General features: G+C 41.4%; 1 protein-coding gene across 4 annotated transcripts in view; it reads left to right on the top strand.

Moving 5' to 3' along the window:
* Positions 1–19418, top strand: part of arhgef10la (Rho guanine nucleotide exchange factor (GEF) 10-like a) — a 93537-nt gene that overhangs the window by 36129 nt on the left and 37990 nt on the right. For all 4 annotated transcript variants that reach the window (XM_041033899.1, XM_041033901.1, XM_041033900.1 and 1 more), the window contains 2 exons: positions 568–695; positions 11330–11430. In XM_041033899.1, coding sequence (XP_040889833.1) covers positions 568–695; positions 11330–11430 — 229 coding nt within the window. The remainder of the gene's footprint in view (positions 1–567; positions 696–11329; positions 11431–19418) is intronic.

Genomic DNA, 19418 nt, shown 5'->3' with positions numbered 1-19418 from the left:
TCTACCGCTAACACATTAACAGTACAATGCACTACATAACACAGCCAGGGAGGTATACTCCTGCAATCACCAAAGAGCCTCTCAGGCTAATGGTGGCACCTTTGCCTCCCTGCACTTAATGAGCACAATGTCCTCAGGAGGAGTGATATTGGCCTGGCACTAAATGACTGATTTTCACTTTCCACCCTGTTGTAATATTGTGCACCGAACAAATATACGAAATACTGCTGCACAGCTCATTGACTTCAGAAAATTGATTTGATACTATTTGACTTGAGGGACAAGGTTTTACTGTAAAATGGATGCTGGTGTTGAAGTGAATTCAGTGTTACATTCGAGGGGATAAAAATGCCACAACTGTGCACCTTCAAGTAATGTACTGCAGTTTTATGTGAGTGGATGTGTTCTTGTTTCTCAGTTTATGTGTGGGAATATTAATATGTAAGTGCATGCACAGAAGACCCCTGTGCTCAGTATGCATGTAATGCGCTTGTATCTCTGCTAGATGACCTACTGTAAGCCACAGCTGAGAGACAAGTTTTAACTGTGTGTGTTTTTCCATCAAAGAACCTGAACACCACTGTGGCCCAGGACTGGTGTCTGGCTCTGCAGAGGCTTATTCGCATCAAAGAAGAACAGATCCAGAGTGCTAACAAATGTCGCTTACGCCTGCAGGTGCCCGGTAGGCCAGACAAGTGAGTAGTATCTCGCAAACAGAAGAAAGAAGTAAAATCTACTGTATGTGTTTGGGTGTGAGAACATAAATGACCACAGCAGCAGCAGCAAAGACAGCTCAAAAGGCAACAGCTACAACTCCCAGAGATTTTCCTGTGCAAGCAACTGTTTTAAAAAGTTCCAAAAGATGGAAGTACATATTGTCATACAGCATAGTTGATTCTAGACAAGGACGATGATTAAATAACCAGACAGACATAGGCAGAACCAGTCATATGCACCAGTAAAAGGTAACACTTAGTGACAAGTATTTAGTATACACGCAAACAGGATTTATAATGATTAGCCATTAAAACATGATACATCTTCTATCATCTCACATTGGCTCATCTGCTTGTCAACAAAAATCCAAAATACTGCCAACCCCTTGCAACATTTTTTTTTAATGGTTGATTGCAGATTTTACAAAGTGGACAAAATGAGAGTAGAACAAAATATAGGAGGAGAGAGGGGGATGATTAAAATCCAGGACAGTGTGGTTACATATACGCACTTAGATCACTGGGCCAACAGGACACCCTGACCTTTAGCAAATTAGAGGCGAGAACAGTTTATTCTGTCATGAGCGGGTAATTACCTGACTCAAATAATTCATTTCCCACAACACTTGGATGGAATAATGAATAGTGTTTGAAAAAATGTTCCTTTTGCACGATTTAATCGAGACACTTTTTGCTTCAGCCCTTACCTAACACTGCACCTTTGAGCATAACTTTTGGGCAATTGCTCAACTAAATTCCACATAATTTGATCTTTGCAGTATCTGTGCTGAAATATTAGCATTTGGCAAAGTAGCATATCCTTCTACGCTGCAGTACAATAATTTATCTCTATGGCTGAAGGAATATTTTAAGATATGTGAATTTGTACCATTAATCTAAGGTTTCTCACCATTAACCAAACCTTTACTTTCTTCTGCCATGTTTCTGTGTATATGACGTCAACAGCTTTTCACAATCTGGAACAAATTTTTTGGATTATTCCAACACCACAAGAATGCATTAATAAGTAGCCAGGTTTTGCCCATCCGAGGTTCACTCTTGTTTTACCTCGGTTTCTGTCTCACTTCCTCTTCACCTTCTTTGCGTCAACAACAGGGCTCATTTTTGGGTACAGTTCACACAGAAACCCTGGCTGTTCTATCATCCTTCATTCATTTCTGCTGCTGGGAGAAAGCAACCAATAGTTACCAGGGGGGAAAAAAGGGCCGGCATCTTCCTGTTGTGGTTGCCCAATGGCAGACGCACCTCCTTTGTGCCATAAATCGAGTCTTTGTACCGAGTGGCAGACAGAATTGCATAGTGAAAGTGAGGCTGATAGGAAACCAGTCTAGATGCTGATGGTGTTCTAAAGCCATTACATTTACTTTATAATGATAAATTAAGGGAAAAAAAATCTATTTCCACTTTAATACACTTTCAGTTTTTGTGTTAGATATTGCGAGTTAATACATGAGTAAACTCACACATGTACAGTTCAGTGGCAGATATATATATATGTGTGTGTGTGTGTATGTATATGTATGTATGTGTGTATATATATGTATGTATGTATGTATAATGTTGCTGCTTCATTAGTGCAAACACAAGCAGCTGCAGTTTTTCTCCACTGAACATACACATATCACACATAACACATCATATGAAATCTATAGCAGGTTACTTTGTCTGAGGATGTTAAAGTGGTTGTCTTATGTTGAAGAGGATCCTGGTGGGTGGAGTGACTTCTGCATGGCTGAACGCCTACTTAGAGAGGAACAAAGATAGCAAGGAGAGAGCATATGAGTGGCTGAGAGTACTGTAAAGGAACTGGGAATAGTAAGTAATGGCAGATTATAATGGATCCCATTTCGTGGCTTCTGGTGGGGATAGGATAAGAAAGGCAGGAGAGGACAAAAAGAGAAAGAAAGAGAAACCAGAGCCCTGCTGAGAGAGAGGAGGCAGGAGAAGGAAGAAAGTATGAGAGTGATGATCGACCTCCCCCATGAAAGACTTGGCTCGGTGCCGGTAGGGCAGTCAGAAGAGTGGGCCTAATGCTTCAGAGCCAGGGAGAATCTAACTGTGCCAAGCCAAGCTAAAGTGACAGCTTGAGCAGCGGAGCTGTGCAGATCAGTTCTCCCACATCTCCCAGCTTCCTCGTCGGCTGTCACACCAGGCCTGCAGGGCCAATCTGCTTACTCAGATGTTTGGTGGAGCCAGATGTCATGCTTACAAGAGAGTCCCCAAATTCCCCTTCAAGGGGTACCCTATTTGCTGAGTTCCTGTGATAATGTCATTAGCAGCTGCACTGACAAGGGGATTTCCCACCCCTACATATGCCCAGGCAAAGAGTTGTATTTAAAACTTAAATAATTCAGAGCAAGACCTGGGGTGAAATCATACTCTGAGATGGCCGAGGAGTTTTTGTGGAGAGGATAACAATGTCAGCTGAAAGAGAGAAATCTCCTGTTGGGGAAAAAGAGCCAATCCTGGTTGTGTGATAGCAATCTAATTGAGACTGGGCCTCGGTGCCGGGTGGCTGGACCGGCAGTGAGCCTCGGGGCTTGGGGTGACAGGTGGCGCAGTGGGTGCCCAAACCATTCTGACACTACCTAGGGTGCAGCAGTCGCAGATTGCAGGGGAGATCAGCGGGCAGACTGATTCTGTCTCACTCACAAACACACCTAAAGAATCACACACACTCATATGTTGGTTTTCCCTTGCTGTCCTTCTTTTTTGTTACTAATCTGAGTAACAATCTACAGGGTACCACAGTGCTTCCAGAGTCCGCATGTGCATGTTACATGTATTCACGCGCGCTTCCTGCTGACAAATTCACCTGCACACGAGTAAGCATACATCTCACACAAAGAGGCACACTTAAAGGGGCAGGAACACACATACACACACTTGCGCGCAGAGCTGAGCCTTTGCTCTGCTGGTGAGAGAGTGGGACCGCAGCAGGGACCCCCTGTACTGAGTTGGTCCCCTCCTGTCTGGCCGCAAGCGACTCTCTGCAGTCAGGCAGCACATCACAGCCTCCACACTGCAAACAGACTGAGTACGTGGAGAGAATCCTGACTGCTGCCTCAAAGGCACCAGCCTACGTGTGACAGCAGTTCATTATCATCCTCTTTTACTGCGTCTGCTGGAGCAACCACAGGCACAGATACATGGGCCACACTGGCAAGTGCTAGATACAGAGTTCAAATTGCATAGTTTAACCAAATGTGTTTGTTGCTTCATCCAGCTCTCCCACCAGCATGACATACACCAAGGAACAGTGTTCTAAGCCTGAAGCCTCTGTTTTTTTTTCCATGGGCCCTTTAATGGAAGCTGTGCAGACCACCTGCAAGGCCAGTGGCAGGCCTTAGCATCACAGTCACATGACTGGTTTAGGGTCCATTTCTTGTTCATTCTGGTGGAGAGTCTTGTCCAAACAGACATGCTCCTTAAGGGGCTCTGGAGAGTCCTTCTGACCTTATCTCCGTGTCTGAACTGCTGAGGGGTTTCTCTGATCATCCCATGTGTATGAGGAGCAGTGTAGTGTGTACAGGTGTGTAGCAGGATCACACTTAAGAGGTCACTCCATCCAAATTAAAGGATTTTGAGATATCCTCCTTCTATTTCTGCTTCCACCCCAGTACAGTGTGGGGAATGGAAATTAATTTGTGGTGCTCACAGCACTGACAAATGACTAAAATGTCTTTTCAGCATCAATGTCCCTGTTAAGGTGGATACCTTCTTTTTTTTTTTTTTTTTTTTTTTTTTGGTGAACTATCGAACATTTAAAGGAACACTTTGACACTGACTCATCTCACAGAGATGGACAACAGCATGTCTCCTCATCTGACTCTCAGTAGGACACCAAAGTGTGCTTCTCAAGATGGCAGAGTGTCCTTATAACATCTGTCACATTCTTGTGCTTTAGTGTGTAATGATATCTGAATAGCACTCCACTCTCACCCTAGTGCCAGTGTTTTCAGCCTTATTTATCTAGGGACATCTTTCTGTTTTTGTTTTTTTTCCTTCCTTATTTTCTTGGCGATCCCACATATGGACACATTCACACTAGGAAGTGCAAAAAAAGGAAAAACACCAGTGATCTACTTTTAGCCAGCTATCAGGTGTAGTGGGGCTGAAGCTGAAAGGCACATACGACACATTTCCTTTTGTCAGCTCTGGTGGAAAAGTTTGTAGTCCTGCTTGGGTAGTATAAAAAAAAATGGAAAATGTTCTCCTTAGCTCATTTACTGAGACTTTATCTAATCCTCACATGCTGTTTTCCCTGTATTCATATATGTTAATACACATACTCAGCTGAAACCCCCCCCCCCCCGACACCTCAGGTTTTGTGCAGTTATTTGATGCCAAAAATTGTTTGAATATATTGGGTTTTATATGCTGTCTCCAAGTGAGGGGAGTGATATTTAGCTCTCTCAGCTATCACTTCCGCGCTGCTGAACCGCAGAGATAGTTGATAGTTAATGTGAGTAGTTGCATTAACTTTTCATAATGTGAGCGTATTAAGAAACGAAATCCTACATTAACACCAGGTCACCGTCCTTTGGTAGTCATCTTCAGTATAAGCACTGCAGCATGCACTGAAAAATGAATTTAAACTTAACAACCTTGTTTAGCACAAATTTATACAAGGTCTGGTACATTTCTGTTGTTTAGCTGAGACATGCACATTACAAAAGGCCCAGACCTGGCTCTTCTATAAATGATAACAACCAGGTATTAACTTGGGATCAAAGGTGTGAAAAGGCAAACCAGACTGAATACATGTTCATTATTTTTTTTTTGTCATGCACAGGAGTAGTGTGTAGTGTGTTAAGTGACTCACTCAGTGGCAGCACATTGTTAGTCATTCCAGGTGGTGTGGGGTGGTGGTGGAGACTGGATATAACCATTTAGTGTTGGGGTTTGATTCAAGAACCTCTCCGTCATAAGACGACAGCTCAGGGTATGGCAGTTTAAACATGCATTCAAATTGAACACCAGTTATTATCTGGCTATTCATACAGTCAGTGCACTGACTGTACACAGACATTAACTGTAGCAGTCAGTGTGTGTATGTGTTTATGTAAATGTTCGCACTTGCACAGGATCCTGTTTTGTTTGTGTGCACTGTTCGATTTTGTGTACAACTGTGTCACCTCTATAAATCACTCTGTCTAAGTTCACCTGAAGTCTATCTCTTGTAATATTTTTCTTTGACTGATTGTCAAGTCTGTCCAGGACTAGATCAACAAACTCTGATGGGGACACCGAACCGTCTCCTTTAACTCATCTCACTATTTGCGGAGCAGACTTTTGCTCTGCCTGTTTCTGTGGAGGGTGGAGGTGAGCTGAAAGATGGGTGCATGACAGGCTGCCACTCAGCACTCACTCCTACATCTGTCCCGTCCTTGTGCATTAGTGTCACACGTGTGCTTCGGCACTGACCTGCTCCCATAAATCAGCCGGGCTGGCTCCTCGCTTTGCTCCCTCGCGCTGCTCTGCCCTCTCTCCTCCCCCCTTCCCCCTCCCCCCTCCCTTTTTGACTTCTTTTTTTTTTTTTTTTACCTCTCAGCTCTCCTCATCTTCCCTCAGCCAGCATGCCCAAGTCTAGTTCTCCATTCTGGCAGTGCACCATACCTGCACTGCGGCTGTCAATCAGCGGGCAGGAGGGAGGAATCGGAGACTGCGCTCAGTTTAGCATGTTTGAGGCCGTGTGGGCATGAAGTGTTGCCTAAGGAATCCAACCAAGTGAATAGTTGTATTCTCGTCACACCCTGTCTTCCCTTCTGTCTTCGGCAAATTGCCTCTGCTATATTTAAGCAGCGAATGGTATGAATTACACCTCTTTGTGAAAGCTCCACTTTTTCAACATGTCAAGGAAGTTTGAGATCTTACTTACTTTATTCTGTTCCGGTCTGCAATCTCTCTCTCTCTCTCCCTCCATTTCCCTCTCTATCTCTCTCTCCCCCCCTCCATTGCTCTCTCTCTCTCTCTTTCTGTATGTGTGTGTGTCTATGCCATTTTCTTCCTTCCTCTATGAAATGAAAATGAATATGCATCGGGCAGCTGCAGGTATGACAGAAGCAGAATTTCAGACTGCGTACTGTTCTCCACTCAGTTACCTTCTAATGATGTCTGAATGTGAAATTGTATTTCTTATGTGTGCCTCAGACCCCCACCTCCCACTTTTCTTTCCACATGCTCTCTTGCACTTCCCTTTTCTGTCTTTTATCGCCTCTGAATCACTGTGCAATAGCTGTACAGGTGACTGAGACAGGGCCATTATTTTGGAAAGCTACTTAGTGCTTTAAAAAGACATCTCATCCTTGGCCAGACAGCTTACTTGTGGTTCCAATAAAGCCTGATCACTCCAGACAACAGAGTGCCCCTGTCAATGGATAGACACCGGCTGATCATTGCTAACTCAAGGCCGATTCTCCCAGTCTCACTTTAGACCGCTCATCATTAAGAAGTTATTTTATTTTAGTTGACAGTAGACAGAGTCAAATATTTAAACACTAGTGGTTTAACAAGGTGACAAAAAAAAAAGCCAAAATAAATGCTTAAGGAACCTAAATGTTTAGGTGGGACTTAGCAGCTGGTGGATGAGTGAGTATGTACGTTTCTCTATCTAGCACAGCTTCTGCAGGAATATGTGTAAAGTCCAACCACTGTCTATTAACAGCCATTTGTTGGTTTTAAGTCATGGCTGTCAGTTGAGCCCACAAAGAAAAAAAAAAATCCACTTCAAAACCCTTGGCTCAGGGAGAGAGCTTACATTCTGGGGCCTGAGGTAAAGTGTCTTTTTAATTAGCTTGTGAAACTCACACACTCACATAAGACATACCCATGTTTAAGGTTTGATTTCCATTTTTGGAATCCGTTTGGTATTTCGGTAGAGTGACCTTTATTTTGCATGTAAAAAGAAAGACATAGTGAGATCTGGTTTGTCACTGGTGCAATAAATGGGCCTCTTGGTTTCATTGAATTATACCCATTGCTTTTCATAACACATTTTTTTATTCTGCTACATTCAACAAGGCGTCCTTCTTTGGATAGCTCTGTCCTTCTTCCCTGCTCCAAATAATAACACAGCAACACTGTACGACCAGTTTGGCACTGGCCAAGCCCCATTTCAAGTTTTCGTGGAGCGAGACGTGAACGAAAATAGTCTCAGACACGTTAGTGTTCAGGATTGTGCAGCTCTGAAGGGTCAGGCTTTAAAAACACAGTTTGACTGACATTTAATTGTTTGCATCACAGTGTCTTGTGCTTTGTAGCTGGTCGTTGGATACAGTCTGTAACTCTTCCATCCTGTGGGAATTAAGGAGATACCGCACCTGATGGCTTGTGGTAGACTGAGCGAGACTGTTAACAGGGACAAGCATCCATTTTTCTGATTCAGCAGTTCAGTAGAAGAAGATCAATTTTAGGGTTGTGTTCAGTTTTGCATTACCATCTGCAATCTTGTTTTAATTGTTCTTTTTTTTTGTCAGAAACAGTTTAAAAGTTAGTGTTTTGTTTTATTTTCCGTGTGTGACTCTGGCAGTTAATCTGTGATTCCTGTACGTGGGAATGATAAAGAAAAATGCATAAACGCAGACACTGACAACATATTTACCACTTGTCAAAATCACCAGAATTACCATACAGGGACAGAGGCAAAATGCAAATTCCAGCATGAAGATATGTGATCTAGCATGTTACAATGCCTTAAGCAAAACACATTCACTGTTTATATTGTTTATGATTTACATTGAAGAGGAAGGACATTTTTCAGCCTTGTTGAACACTATGGGACCACAATGGAAATATATGCATAGATTAGTCAGTGTAGTGTATGAGACACATCTGTCTGTTGGGAACTTTTGGTAAATCATTCAGTTTTCTTTATATTATGTTTTGAGCACCATCATTTTATGTATCCACACCAGAACATTGTAGATCAGAGATTAAAGGAACAGTACAATATACAAAAAAAATAAATGCTCACCCCCCCCCCCCCCCCCCCCCCCCCCCTCAAGCTTGTAAGGTGCCTCTGAAAAGTTAGTTTCTTGTGCTTTTGTAGAGCGTGGCAGGTGTACTTTATGGCTTTTAACAATGGATTTCAACAGTTATTCAATTTCAAGGCAAAAAATGTTCATTGAAACTTTTCATACCACTCCAGTTATATGACACTTCTCCTCTGACCATTTGTCTGTTATTTATGCCTTTCTCTCCTGTAGTTAAAAGGCACAGAGATTGACATCTCTTTTACTGCTATGTATAGACTATACAAAACAGCATAATGAACGTCCACTTGAGAAGGGCATATGACTTTCTGAATATGAATATTGATTAAAGTATTGGTATGTTTGAAAAGCTCATATTTTCCAAGAAGTTTGGTTGGTTTAATACACAGCTTCAATCTGTCGTTAGCACAGTGAGATTTTCACGTAACCAAGTGTCGCTGTGAGCAATAGATCTGACCAGTCAAATGTGGGTGTTTTCATATTTGAAAAATAAGTTTGTAGTTTGTTGATATGTATTTGAAAATTATTATTCTGTCACATTAACACTTTTTTTTTTTTTTTTTTTTTTTTTAAACATTTCAGTCCTTTCATGCCGTGCATGACTGTACAAAGTTGTATAAGACACTCAGCCTTAACCTGTTCAGCCACTATGAAACTCTGGTGGGAAGGACGTCAGCTTTTAAATCATGATGTGGTCTCAACCCAGAATGTTTTAAAACATTTCTGTCTTTATATAACCTGAACTGTGCACTCGCATTATCACTGTTTCCTCTTTCTTTTTTGTGTGTCTTTCTGGGACAAACACACACACAAATTCATGTCTTACATTAGTTTTGAGCATAATGCGTTCCTTAGCCATAACTAAATGCCTGACGCTAACGTAATTCTAACCTGCACCCTAAAACCAAGTCTTAACCTGTAAACAGGCCTTTGTAGGTATGACGTCTGGCCAAAATGCCCTCGCTTTTTCAAAATGTTGTCACTTCCAAAGGTCTAAAATCTAAGATCTGGTCTCCCACTGTGTCTGAGGTTGAATTGGCACCAAAAAGCCCTCACTTATCGGAGCCTGTACTGGTCGTGCTTGATCCCAGCAGAGCCCACACATTAGTGGCATTTTGAGCATTGGAGCCCATCTAGAAGCGATTTACTGTGACCAGGCTGTGTCTTCATCACAACCTGCCCTGAATGTTGACGTGCAGGCTGAAATCATAAAGCCTCAGCTTACTGGACTGAACCAAGCAGTCAAGCAGCTGTTCTGACAGAAAAAAAAAAGCTTGCTGTTTTAAACTTAAAGTCCCATGAAATGAAAAATTCCTTTTCCTTGTTGATGCACTATTTCTCTGGCTGTGTTGTACTGTTTTTTTTTTTTTTTTTTTAATATATAGAGCATGTAGCGTACTAGTCAGAAATGCACTTTTTTTTTTTTTTTTTAATCAAAAATCCTACACTTTTCCTTTGTGATATCAGCCCACTAATGAATTCAATTGATGGTTCAGGATAAAGTAATAGGTGATGGAAATGTCACGTTAACCCCAGTGCAACTGGACGGCTGACAGCGTGATCAGAGGTTTTGATGCGTTATGCTAGTAGTGGCTTTTGTAGCCTTGAACTAGATCTGGTAAGCTCACTTCTCTGTAACACCATACTCCCAGATTTTTGTCATTTTGGAAATTGTTGTCTTGAGCTCCAGCCAATGTTGACGTCACTGGAGGAAAGTTAACAGACTTTGCAGTGCTCCATCTGGAGCTACGAAAGGCTTTGTACAATTTCTTTCACATATGCAGTAGTCCTCTCCGAGACCTGTAAACATACTTTGATGTATAAAATTGGTGAAGTTACCCTTTAATGTGCTTTGGCGAGGGTTTCTCTGTTTCAGTGCATACGGTATAATTCAGCAAAAAGCAACCCTGGCCCCTAGAAATTATGTTTATATGCAACTAATTTACAACAGAAAATGCATTTCGAAGGAAATTTAATGCCGACTGGATTACATTTTGTATTAACATAATGAGGGCATCCAACCACAGATGGGACACAGGATACCAAACCCTGTCTCTGAAGTTCTGCGCTCTGTGTGCCTGTCATCTACCCTGACCACCTCCCTGAAACTCCAGTGTGGTAGAGGGATGTAGCACTTCATTTTTTCATGAACATTATTCAAGTAGCAATTACATTTGTCAGCATAAATAGGAAAACAATTCAGTAATAGAGGAATGCACTGTTTAGGAGACAGGGTTGCAAAAAGACGCCTTGGCACACAGAGACATAATCACACAAGCACACATGCTAAAAATGCAGGGTTCCTGCAGTTGTTTTTCCTGGTTGAGCTATTACTGAATTTTGGATCAGCTTTTCTGTCATCACAGTGAAATTCAGTTGTAGCCCCTCTGTTTTGTTGTCAGATTCTAGTAAATGCCAGGATCTCAGTTCCTGGGCTTTCAACAACATAGACTTTCTGACCTGATCAAGTGATGAAATAAAAGAACTTGAGTCCAAATCAGCAATAATGTTTATACCCCGTTGTTCTGTGAAAAACTTTGTGACAAACATGTTAAAAATTGAATATCAGTACATCTGATGTGTGCGTTTTTCCTCCAGGTCAGGCCGTCCTGTCAGTTTCATGGTGGTCTTCAACACTCCCAACCCTCTTAGTAAGATCTCTTGGGTCAACCGGCTGCACTTGGCCAAGATCGCACTACGTAAGCATGCATCCACACACACACACACACACACAGGCATACACACACAGATAGGATTACTATGTCTTTTCTGTTTAAACAGGGTGATGTAATGCAATGAAATGCAATAACAATGTTTTAAGGCAGAAGCTCAGACACATCATCAGTGTTTGCTTCTCTCTGTATTGGCTAAGTGCACAACCGGTGTTAGGATTTATATAATCAGAAAAATTGAGACTATCAACTGGGTCATCCGAAGTTTGTGTGCTGAGGAAAGAGGCAAACTGTTTAAACAGTGATAAATTAACAGCCTCTGTTTTAAGATGGCATCTGTCTGTTGTGAGAACACACATTGCTAACCGTTCAGGAAAGATTGTCACATACTAAGTCTTGAAAAATCATTATAATTCCTTTCACTTCTGTGCTACCAATTATTTGTAAGGCTCCATTCACTGTGGAGACTCAGCAGTGGTCAGCATTCATGGAGGAAGAAAATGGCCAGACCCTGCCCAGCAGGGAGCAGCACAGTTCTTTTTTTTTTTCTTTTTTTTTTTTTTTTTAACTTCCTAACCTCTTTCCACCAACCCTTGCTTTGCTCTGCCCGGGCCTAAGCCTACTAAGCAGTCTGACCACGCTGTTGTACAGGAGGTCTTCCTCGCTGGGGTTCATCAATGCGTGCTGTCATCCAGTGGCAAAAACAGAGACGGGGACTACTGAGGACATTAATCTGCTTATCTGGCCATGATGGCACGCATATTCAACCCACTCACCACCCCAGTCCCCTTTTCCCATCCTTTCCTACTCTCTGTGTCGCCTTGAGCACTCTTCCTTGTCACACATACTTTATTCTGGGTTTGTTGTGCATGCAATATGTCTCTCAACACTGCGCTTGTGTGTATTGCTCCAGTTGTATAGTTGTGGCTTCTTATGTCCCAGAGGCCAGTGCTGAGAGCGTCAGCACGGAAACTTTCAAGGTTTCAGAGGAAATTATTGGAGGTAGATTAAAGGGCACGCAATTAAGTGTTTCACTTAGATGGGTGGCCAGAGATATATTTGTCTATGTTTTTAATACCCAAGCACAGCCCTGACAGCGTCAAGGAAGCTTGAAGTGTTTTGTGCTTTACAGAAGTTTTCCTGAAACTTTGCTTTCCCTGTATCTTGAGATTCTACATCCATGCACATTACAAAAAAAAAAAAAAAAAAAAAAGAACACACAACTCTGGATCCTTTCTCCATACTGATGGCCTGCCTTTCACGGTATGGGTACAGAGGTGCATGAAGCATACAGTGCATCTGTAGACTCTCCGGTAGAGCTTGCTGTATACGGTTTGTGTCAGAGTGGCATCAAAAACATCAGGCTGTGAGCAACAAGGTAAGGCTGGGGATGCTGCGCTTCACTGCAACCACAGCATCCCCAGCATCCCCTCCTTGTTGCTCACACCTTTATCAGCAACACAGCAGGCTTACTGATGGGGACAGTGGCATACTTATAGCATGCTACTCTTCTCCCCCGTGGCTGGTTTGTGGACATGGGTGATATTCAAAGCCAAATCACGCAAGTATCCGGAGCTGTCATGCAGCCCCTTGCTGCAACAATGTTTATATAGACCATCAATATCAAGTATGATTTGAAGAGCATAAAAAGAACAGAGGAGGACCCGGAGTATGTTCTTGTAACTTTTTGTGCTTAAATTATTTAAAGAAACAGAATCTATTTGGCATTTGCTTGGAAAAAAAAAACACCAAATAAATGTTTATTGATTTTTCTCACTTCCTTGGGACCTTACATCTGTGGAAAACACTTTTAACACGCTGAAGACAAGGGATAAAATGCTATCAAAATGTAAATATTGCACATTATTTTCATCCTCATATTGAGTGACTGCAGTGGTACAACATTCAGCACCAATCTGTCTTTGTCATGCTATCCTACTATCCTGTAGCCTCAAGCGCTTGTCAAAGACATCATACTCTGTGTGTTAAGATAAACATAAAATCTTTGTCTTTCTTTGATTTAGAAATGTTTCGGATCAATCGACTGAGGAAGGGAACTTGACACATCTGAGGTTGTGAGGTTTTAGGCCTTTAGTCAACACTGCTATATTTGGGCAAGTTACCATGAGAACAAGAGTAAAATAAGCTGCGATTCCTCCATCACCGACATGATAGGCAGCCAAGTGTAAGGAGAACAAGCTTCGAGGTGCGAAGAAAAGTAATAAAATAGCAGGGCTAGGACAAGAAATAAAATAAGAACTAGAGAGAAATACAGAGGAGGGGCTTTAGGAAAAGAGGGGAGAGGATACAGTAGAGAGAAATCCCCAACTGCAGACAAGACATCAGGCAATTGAATAATTTCTGTATATCAAGCTCAAGACACAGATTGAGGCAGCGGGGCTTCAGAGAGACAAACGACCATCTTTAACCATCTTTCAGCTCGAAGACATGTTTAATTCAGATATTGATTCACTCATTTCTTGTTCATTTCTTGTGATTGACAGCATGTATTTAAACGTGCTCAATTTGAAGATGTTTCCTTTACATCTGAATTAAATGGAAAAATTCACACATCTACAATGGCATATAATATGAGGATTTTCACGTTGATATACACATATCAAGACTTTAAACTCCCTGACAGTTATACAGATTCACCGTATGTGGGTGGAGAAAGTTTAGTTCTGTTAGGGATGCAAGCAAATGGAACAACTTCGAATATTTTATTGTAAATATGTATTCGTTGTATAGTTGACAGCCCACACGTCGTCAGTCCTCTCCATCTGCAATCTCCTGTAGCCTCACAAGCAGAGGTTAATGTAAATGTTTATCATTATTAGCTATTAAGGTTAGAAATAGGAGCATGTTACTTGTACTGAGTGACATAACATTTCCCAAATGTGTAAAGTGAATGACGTGCTTATACAAAGTTCATCCTGCTGTTCATTTTTTAAAGCCCCATATGCTCTTTAGGGTCACAGGGGAGTAGACAGTTGCCCCAGCATGCAGTGAATAAGTGCGGAAATAAACTCTTTTCAGATTTAACATTAGCTGATACTAGAATATAGATATTCAGTATAATATACATTGCATTTAATTTTTCTGGATAATACACTATGCATCAAAACAAGCACTAGAAATTGTATTGTTTTTTTATTCAACGTTTTAAATTAGCTTTGAACCTTGTACCGGTAATGTGTCATACAAGTCTTATAAGGTTGTTATAATATTTGGTGTATATTGATATATATGAGCAGCGGTATTGCCTATTTAATCTCTGTTAAAGGGAACTGTGTGTTACATTCATGGCATGAATGAAAGGAGGTGCATTCTGCAGGGTTTTCATTCACACATGAATGGAAACCCTGTGTGAAAACTTCCAAGGTTGAAAACTGAATGCATGTTGTCGGCTATGCGTGTGTTTGTGTGACATCCTCCACACAACTAAGCCTTACCTCTCCCCCTCTTTAACGTCAAACTGCAATTGTGTCCACGTTTCCTGCCCATTTTGAATTACAGATTTTGCATTGCCTGATTGAACTTATCATTAGTAATCATTAGTCATTATGTAAATTATTTTATACTTAAATTTTTTACTTTTTTTCCCCCCAAAATAAAAAACATGTACTTAAACTTATCAGAATATGTGATTACTATATTTTTATTAAGATACAGTAATTTTAAAGTCATTTTAAAGTCAAAGTCATCTAGAGCACATATAATTCTTTGCTCATGACCACACATACACAGCAGCACTGTGACACACTGGTGCTCATCAAATCATCCATTTAAAAGCAAATGGTACAGATGAGGGCGGGGTGATGGATTTCATTGAATCCCTTGGGGAAATAGATCAGCACCAACCTGGTCAGGATGACAATTACATGTTAATTGTTTTACACCCACACTTTGCCTTCCCATTTAACCAAATGTAATTACAATAAGGGAGTTGTTGATTTAATTTCACGGATGGTGTACTGTCACCGAGGCTTCCTCGTCATTGCAGGCGGAGGCAAGCCTGCCCTGTGCTCAGGGGAGACCTACAGTCGAGTCAGCATTTCAAACGCACCGAACCATGGTCTTGTTTAGTTTGAAATGGGTTCCGCGCTCCGAAATGTCCCTGAATGGTGGACAACACAAACAGCTAATGTTCTCATGCATGATTTGGTGAGAGATTAGACATCACGAAACTCATTTTGCCAGACCCATCTTCACACCAGTGTTTATCCTGTTGCCTCAATTCAAAGGAAACACAGCCAGGTCCCTCTGCGGTGTTTCGTAAGCCTTCCCTGTGCCACGTGTGTGAATGTCATTGGTTTTTGGTGACAGTCCTGTGTGTTGTATTACAGCCATGTCACTGTATTGCCCATTAACAGTGCCTTGTTAATGCAGTGAGATTTTCCTGGAACCCTCTGGCCCTTGAGCATTTACGTAAAATAAAATGTTGCAGCCTGTGATTGGTGGTGTTGTAGCAGAAGCTGCACTGGTAGTCAAGCTTTACATGATATAATATGGCAGCCAAACCCAATAAGACACATTTCCAGCAAATAGCATTTGTCACTTTGTGGGTGCACGTGGTCGTTATGAGGCCCCGACACAGAAAGTAAGAATTACCCCACAGTGGTGCTTTGCCTGGAGTCCTGGGGTCCATTAATAACCTGGTGTGCCAGTGCATCTTTTATGTCTCTCTGAGTGGCCCTACTGTTTCTGAAGGGTCTTCGTGAAATAGCCAGAAGCATTGCCTAATTAATGGGCTTTCTCACTGCAGAATTAATTGCTTCCTACCATCCAGTCCCAGCCCTTTCAGACAGGGTTAAGGCTGCAGACTTTGATGGCCCTCACAAGAAGAACAAGAGGCCGTCAAATCATGAGAGATTGCTGCCGAGACGTTGGAGAAAGAAACAGAGGAATGAATGAGCGCAAAGAGAAGGAGATGTTGAGGATGTGTGGGAGTATGTGTTTATGTATGTGTGTGTGTGTGTATATGTGTGGAGGGGAGGAAGGGATGGTTGGGGAGGTGAAAGGATGATTGAGACAAGCAATCAGTCCCACTGTAGGGAACAGAGGGCAGGCAGGGGGCTGTTGCCTGCGGTTACACTGCTAAGTGTGCCGGTCTCTCGCTTTTTCCCTCACACACGGATCAATAGATGAGTGGAGTGCGGCTTCGAGGTTCTGGCACACACTCTGACACGCCTTCTTAATCCACTGTGTGATAACCTGTGCCATGCCGATGTTTACCACACAGGAGACAAGCATAGGGGGAGAATGCAAAATCCAGCCCACTGCATGGACTGCGAGGGCTTTACTTTCATTAGCTGAGGGATTCAGATTGCTTGGTTGCTATAGTGACTGATTTCTTTGGATCTCTTCGAATAACATCAGCTATACCTTATGTGTAAGTGTTTTTGTTTTGTGTTGTTGAAGTATGTCTTCTCAGTAAAGAAGGCGGAAAGAGTTCCTTCGATAACACTTTTGATATTAACACTGAACGGAACCATTCCCCTTAAAACAGACATCCACTCTGTATGTGTTGGAAGGATTTTCCCTTAGCCCTAAAATTAATCTGTCAGACAGCAAAGATTATCTCCCTATCTCACTGTGCTCAAACATGGGAAATGTTTATGATGAGTAAACATTATCACGGATTTAATTAACAGATCCCACACTCGCATTGATCCACGGGAAATATCAATTGCACTGGTGTATTTAATTAGTCTATATCTTTGCCCTTTGTGTCACTGGGGTTGATAGAGCGCCATGCTCTGCAAATTAATCTTCATCAGCAAAAGACTTGAAACAAATGCATGATTGGAATAAAGAAACTGAGAAACTAAATCCCCCTAATTAGTATTCCAACACCATACCTTCACAAATGATGCTGTTATACATGGTTATTGTACAGCAGCTGGGATTGAGTTCACAGGACCCTAGATATAACTGACCTTGACCTTTACCTTGTGGAATCTCATCATTCATATAGATTGCCTTTAATTAACACTGTAGAGAAATAAACTGCAGGACAGTGGACCTCGCCATACTGAAGTATATTTGTCAAAACATAAAAAATTGAAGAGCTCTTTTTGGGCTGAACTGCAGCAAAATGAACAGCTTCAACTGCGTCATCAGAGGGCGTTTACAGGCAGTGGTGCCAACTTTGCTTCTGTCACTAGATTTACAGACTTTTACCAGAACAATTAGTACTGACTGCAACAACACCTGGCTTCCAGAATAATTATATAATGCTTTAATTATGTATACGGTAGACTAGGGCTGCAACCAAGGGTTAGTTTCATTATCAGTTAATCTGCTGATTATTATTTCAGTTAAGCAATCTTTTTCTTGTCTTTGAAATGTAAAAAAAATAGCACAAAATACTTACCACCTACCTGTTTCCCAGAGTACAAGGTGATGTTCTTCAAATTTTGTTCAGTTTGTTTTTTTTTGATGCTCTGTAAAATATTTAATCTTTATGCTTTTCAGGGAATCTAATTTAGCTCTTACATTGGCGTATTTAGACAGTAATTTTTTCCATATGTCCCTGAATGAGTTTTGATTTAATTTTTTTTCCTTGTTCATTTGTCTGGAAGCTTAAATGATGTACTGACATTTTTATTTATTTATTTCTTTTTAATCTGTTGAAGATGCTTATCCATATGATGTATGCACATGTTCAGTGTTTATTGCTTTCATATACTGAGTAATTTTGTGTTGACACAGGTGCTTATGAATGAAATTAGGTCTATATGCAGTGCAAGCAATGAATACCACAAGATTTTTTTATGTATTAGACACTGTGTGTGCTTGTGTGTGTGTGCATGCAGCAGAGAGGCCTCATCGTGTGGAATAGGTTTTACAGCCTGCTGCATCTGTTAAATGCATATTCCAAGCCTTGTTATTTAACTAATTCACCGAATCACGTGCAAAATAACCAGTTCATTGTATCAGTGGTAATATAGCTAACGGTCTTGATTCTTACTATATCGGACAGCTGGCGCTAGTGGCTTTGCTGCAGTTTGCTCTCTGTGTCAACATACTTCCACAATATGACACTAATTAGTATATACTGGAAGCCACAGTAAGTCGTGAGTCCCAGGCCCCTACTTGTAATTACCATTAGGAGGCTGACATGAGTCTTTTTTTTCCCCCCCTAGTCTGTAAGTCCTATTTCTGGTAAATTCAACATGATATGAATCTAGTATGAATCACAGTTAACAGGGCACTCTACCAGGGAAAACACAGAATAAACACACGGAACAACATATATGGAATGCAGTTTTCTCAGTGAGACCTACACTATTAAAATTAAAGAATGATGTATTCAGACTGTATGTTACATGTTGTGACTTTAAGGAAAAGATAATAAAGTAATACTTCTGACATAGAAGAGGAATACGGTGTAGAAACACCTCTTGAAGGTTATGTTTTCCTGTGTTTAGAGGTCCTAATGATGCAGACAAATTCATAAATGAAGAAATGGAGCTGTGTGCGTTTTGGGGGAGAGCGTGTGTGTTGATGTGAGTGGCCTGCGTGCCCCTATTTGATGCCGTTTTCAATTTAGGTCTGTGCTTATCATTTGTTCATCGTTATTCATCATCATTACTACATGGGAAAAAAAAAACTGAAGGTTAAGGCTAATTTGTTCCCTCTCTGTCCCTTTGTGTTTATTCTAGTCTCTTTCTGTCCCTCTCTCTATGTGTCTCTTACTTTTAAACTGGTGACCACACTGAGTAAGAGAAGTCAGCATACCCAAACACAACATTATTTATGCTAATCTCTAATTAACTGACGAAAGTTGATGATTACTCTGGGGTAAAAGGAAACTACTGGACCTCCTGCCCCACCTGCAGCAATCTGGCCTCAATTAAAGTCTTTTAATAAGTGACCTCACACCTCGCTGTATCCTGGCAGGGGATCGCTAAGGCATAGTCAGCCCACAGGCCAAACCCTACCCGTCACCCCCCACCCCCCCAAATGAATTATTAAAGAACACTTCTCAACTCTAAATGACTGTAAAT

The sequence above is a fragment of the Toxotes jaculatrix genome, chromosome 3 (genome assembly GCF_017976425.1).
Source record: "Toxotes jaculatrix isolate fToxJac2 chromosome 3, fToxJac2.pri, whole genome shotgun sequence".
Classification (NCBI taxonomy): domain Eukaryota; kingdom Metazoa; phylum Chordata; class Actinopteri; family Toxotidae; genus Toxotes; species Toxotes jaculatrix.
Note: the sequence above shows the minus strand (reverse complement) of the source record. Positions and strands in the feature narration are given on the sequence as shown.